The sequence below is a fragment of the Rhinoderma darwinii genome, chromosome 5 (genome assembly GCF_050947455.1).
Source record: "Rhinoderma darwinii isolate aRhiDar2 chromosome 5, aRhiDar2.hap1, whole genome shotgun sequence".
NCBI lineage: Eukaryota > Metazoa > Chordata > Amphibia > Anura > Rhinodermatidae > Rhinoderma > Rhinoderma darwinii.
In genome coordinates, this window is record NC_134691.1 from 273,823,148 (window position 1) to 273,829,843 (window position 6,696).

At 41.3% G+C, this 6,696-nt stretch overlaps 1 protein-coding gene across 3 annotated transcripts in view; it reads left to right on the forward strand.

The window, feature by feature from the left end:
- Nucleotides 1-6,479, forward strand: part of OSBPL10 (oxysterol binding protein like 10) — a 362,776-nt gene extending 356,297 nt beyond the window's left edge. For all 3 annotated transcript variants that reach the window (XM_075827172.1, XM_075827173.1, XM_075827174.1), the window contains one exon: nt 6,248-6,479. In XM_075827172.1, coding sequence (XP_075683287.1) covers nt 6,248-6,292 — 45 coding nt within the window. In that variant the 3' untranslated portion in view covers nt 6,293-6,479. The remainder of the gene's footprint in view (nt 1-6,247) is intronic.
- The last annotated feature ends 217 nt before the right edge of the window (nt 6,480-6,696 follow it).

The window sequence follows — 6,696 nt, forward strand, 5'->3', positions numbered from 1 at the left end:
AAGCAATACAAAGTCCCGCACTAGGGTACCTGAATAGTCCAGGCAGTGGCCGAGGCTTTAGCACAGATGGAGGTGGGTGCAGCAGGTTACGCCAGATGTGGTGAATGACAGCAGGTGCAGCAGGTTTCGCCAGACGTGGCGGATAACACTGGACATGGCAGAAGACATTGGACATGGCAGAAGACACTGAACGTGGCAGAAGACAGCAGGTGCAGTAGGACATGACTCCAACACTAACAGGCTCAGGAACAAGAACACAGCACGGGATACAGGTAACAGGGCACGGGCAACAACAGGAACAGGATAACACTAAGGGACCATTTGCAAGACTGACATGGGAATACTAACAACGCTCAGGCAATGAGCAAAGGGGCAGGGTCCTTCTTATAGTCCAGGGACTCATGGGCTAATTGATGATGATGTCCCTATGGGACACAGTGGACCGGAGCAGAAGTGAGCGCTGGCGTCTCCTGGGAAGGAGATACGAGCCAGCGCTCACAGATCCATGGCTGCGGCCGCCGGGGGGTAAGTAATCCTGGCCATGGACGCTACACTCTGTCATAATGTAAATGAAGTGAGGCAGTAAAAATGGCCCAGAAGGTAAAGTTAAATGATTATTCAAAAGGTGCAATGTTCTGACACATCAGTAAGACCTGTCAGAAGAACATATTTGTGGAGGACCGATGCTCCTAGTAAGAGCTGGCTGAACATGAAAACAATGGGATTAATGGAAACCTTCAAGTTATTCATATATCACATTATATTGTTGGTATAGCTTTTTAAATTTTGACACCTTGAGAAAACTATGCTTATGTCTGATCTAATCCTCCATACCCATACACATTGGTATTCACCAGTCTGTAATATTGTAATACATCTGAACTTTGATATTTAAATTAGTTTTCCACCTGAAGTCAATGACTTTGGCATTAGAATAGTTACTAGCACTTCCAATTATTATTAATCATAGAGTGTGCCTAGATTTTATGTGCACTTTATGAATGTATGTGTTTATACCACTCTTATATAGATTAATTTGCTATGCCCCCGTAGGCAGGATTTGCAAGAAGAAAATCAATAGATGCTCTAGGTAAACTGTAAATGGTAATATCCTTTCACTGTCAAGTCATTGCAGCAAGATTCCTTTCATTTGCGGTGTATGGTGAGAGAGAAATAAATGAAAAATTACTCCGAATACCAATTCATGATTAATTCATGAATTCAGTTGGACAGACTTTCATTCCCTCACTGGTATTGATTGAATACCTGAGAAAAAAAAGTTTCTTAAGGTAAAGAGCAAAGTCAAAGAAAACACATTACATCATGTTGAGCTGTAAGATATTCATTTAAAGTAGCAGTAAATTTCTACAATATGTATAAATTAATAGGGGAAACATTTCATATCTTACCTCTTATGGGATGTTGTGAATTATTCTAGTAGTCTTAATTCTGAAAAGTAATGTCTCATGTATTTAAATAAATTTTCGACTCGATAATTAGATGTGTGCAGAAGAGAGTTAAGGTCATTATATTTTTTTTATGTTGTAGCCATTTATTTTTTATTTAAAAAAAAACTTACTGTGGGTCGCCACTTTTCTTCCTGTATTGCCTGTATAGACTGTGCAGCGGGGTGTGCGCTTTATAGCAGCTGCAATGAATGTTAAAGGACAGAAAAGTGTCAAACGACTTGTACATTCTCCATGAAACACAGAAACAATGGGGCAGATTTACTTAGTCTTGTGTTTTATATGCCGGTCTTAGTCTGAAGCCCGCAGAGTAGGATTGCGACTAATTTATTTAGAGACGCACGCACGTGTGACATAGTGAAATCTGTGGTGCAGATTTTTGCTATATTTTACTCCAATTTCTAGCATACATTTCTAGTACTTAAGGTTTATACTACATAAGGTGATGTCTTATCAAAGGATCCCGAGTGAAACAAAAATAAAAATAAAAAGTTTATTGAGAAAAATATCAAAAGTAAAGAAAAAATTATAACCTTCCCTTCAAAATGTTTTATTCTGAAATCTATAAAAATACATAAGTTTTTTTTAAATCAATAACTTCTATGTAACTCAATGGTGCAAATGAAAACGATAACTCGGCCCATGGAAAAGAGAAAAACTTTCTTCTAGCTACGTAGATGGAGAAACACAAAATGTATGGTTCTCGGAATCCAGTGCTGAAAAATAGAAAAAATAAAAAATAGCTGCCTAAAATAAGTACGTCCCAAAAATAAGCCCCAAAATAGTTCTTAAAGAGGTTGTGAAGGATTAGGAAAACATGGCTGCTTTTTTCCAAAAACAGCACCACACTTGTCCCTGGGTTGTGTCTGGTATTGCAGCTCAGCTCAATTGAAATGAATGGGACTGAGCTGCAATACTACACACTAGTGTGGACTAAGGTGGTTCTGTTTTTCAAAGAAAGCAGCCATGTTTTTCTAATTTTGTACAACACCTTTGAAAGGTTAGAGACTTAAAGGTATAATTAAGCACTAGTTGATTATTAAAAAAATTCAATAGAATTTGAATATTTAGGGGGATTGTGTGAAATTAATTTACACATTTGCACTAAAAGCAAAGCTCAAACTTTGGAGCTGCTAGAAATATCATATAGATAGCAATTTCCTGATCTAGTGTTATCAATTGAAATGCCACAAGGTATTCTAAAAATAACCCAGAATTTTTGAGTCCTTGTGGTTTCTCTGCAGATCAATCAGCTGATGCTCACCACATAAACTATGGTCATTTACTCTGCATCAACTTCAAAGATGTTCCCAGGCCATGTGTGACCTTGGGAGGCACTACCATAAGAAGTCACGGCTCTTGTTAGACTTCACACAAACCTTCCCTCATTGTAAAGCATAGGGCAAGGGCAAATAATAAAAAACGGTGTAACGAAATGAATCTAGAGGTTTCAGGGGTCACATATATAGGTATTTGTGAACCCCATAATAGGTTTATGGCCATTTTTTTGGATGTTGGATGCGTTTGCTTTTTTGTTTTATTTTGTCTTCACATCTGATGATCCGTGTCTGACTTCCAGCGTTTGCTATATACAGTTCTTAGATGTAAAAACCAGAACTAACAAGAAGCTAGACTGGGCACTACTGACTTTTTATGTGAAATGTTCCTACATTTGATTATTGTACTTGGCTTTTGTTGTACATTGAGGGGTTGTTACTACTACTGTCAGTTTAGTGTTTCCTATAGCAGAGGCAGAGCTCTCAGGCTAAAGTATTTTCTTTATCATAAAAAATAAATGTCAGTATTCAGAAATGAACCGCTAGAACTGGTGTGTGAATATGATACATTACCTGAATGTGCGACAAGTAAAATACAAAAGCGTCATGTGTGAATAAAGTAATAGAAGAATTAAAGTACAGAGGTTATAAAAGTAATACATATTTTTAATACATATATATTAGATTGTGAGATGCCACAGTCCAACCATAGCAGTAACAATCTGAGTGCTCCCATAAGATTGAGAGTCAGAGCACCACCGTAAGGGTATGTTCACACAGGTCGTATTGTCTTCTAAAAAATCTGCAGCAGATCCGACCCAGATTCTGTATTGAATTCCGTCTGAAAGTCCACACCAAATCGTGTTTGATTTGGTGTAGATTTTCAGACTGATTTTCCGCTGTGGAAGCAGAAGATTCGTAGTGACACGTTCCTGCTCCCCCCGGGACTCTGCCATCTCTTGGGCATTTTATGTGCCCCCGCGGTGGTTGCTTTTCGGTGTAGGGATGGTATAGATAAATAAATATTTTGACAATATACACATTATATGGATTGATTTTGGATGTCCTTGTATGTTAATTCGTTTAGGATGGTTGTTGGAAGACTTCTACTTTTTATGCAACAATTAGATTAGTTAAGATATCTTCCTCAGTATTCTTACATTGGTGGTGTGGTGCGCATGCGCATGACGTCACGCCAGAATTGTCAGACTTTGGGCAGAAATACAGATGGTCACCACAGAAGTATAGCACTATTTAAACCCTGTGAGCACTACATCTTTTCTCTTCCTGACGAAGGGTGCAAAACGCACGTCGAGGTGTCACTCTAAGGCTGGGTTCACACGACCATGTTACGTCCGTAATGTACGGAACGTATTTCGGCCGGAAGACCCGGACCGAACACAGTGCAGGGAGCCGGGCTCCTAGCATCATAGTGATGTACGACGCTAGGAGTCCCTGCCTCTGCGTGGAACTACTGTCCCGTACTGTAATCATGATTACAGTACGGGACAGTTGTCCTGCAGCGAGGCAGGGACTCCTAGCATCGTACATCACTATGATGCTAGGAGCCCGGCTCCCTGCACTGTGTTCGGTCCGGGTCTTCCGGCCGAAATACGTTCCGTACATTACGGACGTAACATGGTCGTGTGAACCCAGCTTAATGAGTCTTCCAGCATCCGTCATGCCAGCTACAGGTAATGGAATCATTTATGTATAACTGGTTTTACTTTTGGCTTTGACTATGTTTGGGACTGTGATCTTGACACCTATCCTGAGATACATGTGAGCCATTTTCTGATGCATTAGACTATCTTATAACCTTGCAGCTGGTATAGTTGATGGTCTCATTGGAGTCTATGTTTTAACTTTTTTGTATACATCTATGTGGGGGGGGGGGGATTGTCCATGTCTATGGACTAATAAAGCATGTTTAATCATTAGAATTAACTTGTCTATATGGTCGTTTATTATCTTTTTCAAGTTGAGACAATTTTGGGTTTATTTGCATTCAATGCACAGCAATTCTGCAATTCTGCTTGGTGTGAACATAGCCTTAGGGGGGATTCACACGAACGTGTATTCGGTCCGTGCGGGCCGCGTGGTTTTCACGCGCCACGCAAAGACCAATTCAAGTCTATGGGGCAGTACAGACAGTCAGGTTCAATATCTCCGCGTATTTCGCGCATCACGCACCAATTGAAGTCAATGGGTGCGTGAACACCACGCTGGTCGAACGGAAGCACTTCCGTGCGAACCGACTGAAACAGCGCACCAGCTGTCAAAAGGATGAATGTAAACAGAAAAGCACCACGTGCTTTTCTGTTTCCAAACATCCAAATGGAGTGTCTTTGAGATGAGCGAACCCGGACAATCGAACCGAACTTCACTGTGTTCGGCCGAATCGTTTTGGCCGAACCCGGCAAAAAAAATTCCGGCACGCGACGTCAGGAGATAGTCACTGTCCAGGGTGCTGAAAGAGTTCAACTGTTTCAGCACCATGGACAGTGACTACCAATCCCAATAAACATGAACCTGTAAAAAAACGAAGTTCTCACTTACCGATAACTCCCGGCTTCTTCCTCCAGTCTGACCTCCCGGGATGACAATTCAGTCCAAATGACAGCTCCAGCCAATCACAGGCCAAGCACAGGCTGCAGCGGTCACATGGACTGCCACGTCATCCAGGGAGGTGGGGCCCGATGTCAAGAGAGGCGCGTCACCAAGGACGCGTCACCAAGGCAACGGCCGGGAAGTTCTCGGTAAGTACGAACTTTTTCTTTTTTTTTTAACAGGTTGCTGTATATTGTGTTCGCCATTCACTGTCGAGGGTGCTGAAAGAGTTACTGCCGATCAGTTAGCTCTTTCAGCACCTTGGACAGTGACGGGCGTCGACTAGCCTCATCTCTATGATGGCGGCTGCGCGAAAATCACGCAGCCGCGCATCATACACGGATGACACACGCAGCTGTCAAATGGTTTTTGCGCGCGCAAAACGCTGCGTTGTTTGCGCGCGCAAAAACGCAACGTCCGTCTGTATCTGCCCTTACAGTGACAGATACAGTGCCCGCACAAGAAAGGCATCCATTGTAAAGACTTAAAGAAGTTTTCCAGGACTGTAATATTGATGGACTTTACTTTTTAGTATTTATTTGTTCTTTCAAAGTCTCAGTTTCTTTCTTATACAATGCGAGCATAATTTTTTAATTTTGTTTGAGTGCCTGTTAAAAGGTGTGATTGACAGCTCTGGAAAAGGGTCTTGCTACATAGTCCTGTGCTGGGAGAACCCTGTAGACATGGCAATCTGCATCACACACCTGCCCACAAACACTCATGCCCTCAGCCCCTACAGAACACACACACACACACACACACACACACACACACACACACACACACTGCACCACACACACACACTGCACCACACACACACACACACTGCACCACACACCTTTAAAGCCCTGAAAAACCTGTTAATAATGGAAAATGTGTTTCATTCTTTTATAGGGGGAAGGCTGGGTATATGTGAACCCACTCTGGAAAACACACTGACCGCAGGACTTCAAGCCTCGAAAGCAGCTTCCAGTGCTTAATATGATGGGGACGTGCCCTCACTATGAGCACACACATGGAAGAAGAAAACAGTTACCATATCTCTACAGCTGTTCGCTTATCAGTGTACTCAAAAGCCATTCTATTTCATGAAGTGTGTACATATATAAATATATATACTAATGAACGCTCTCAATCAATGCTCACATATAAATATTTGTATATACACAAATTATCCAGGTTTTATAAGCCCTTTTGATGTTTTATTTGCCAAGTGATTTTGCACTCTTCAGGTAAAAAATACAACTTCTACCTACATTTAAATATTACAGATTTTATCAGATTAAAGCATAGACATAGAAAATCAGAAAAGTTTTACTTATCAAGGAAACATGTAAGAGCAT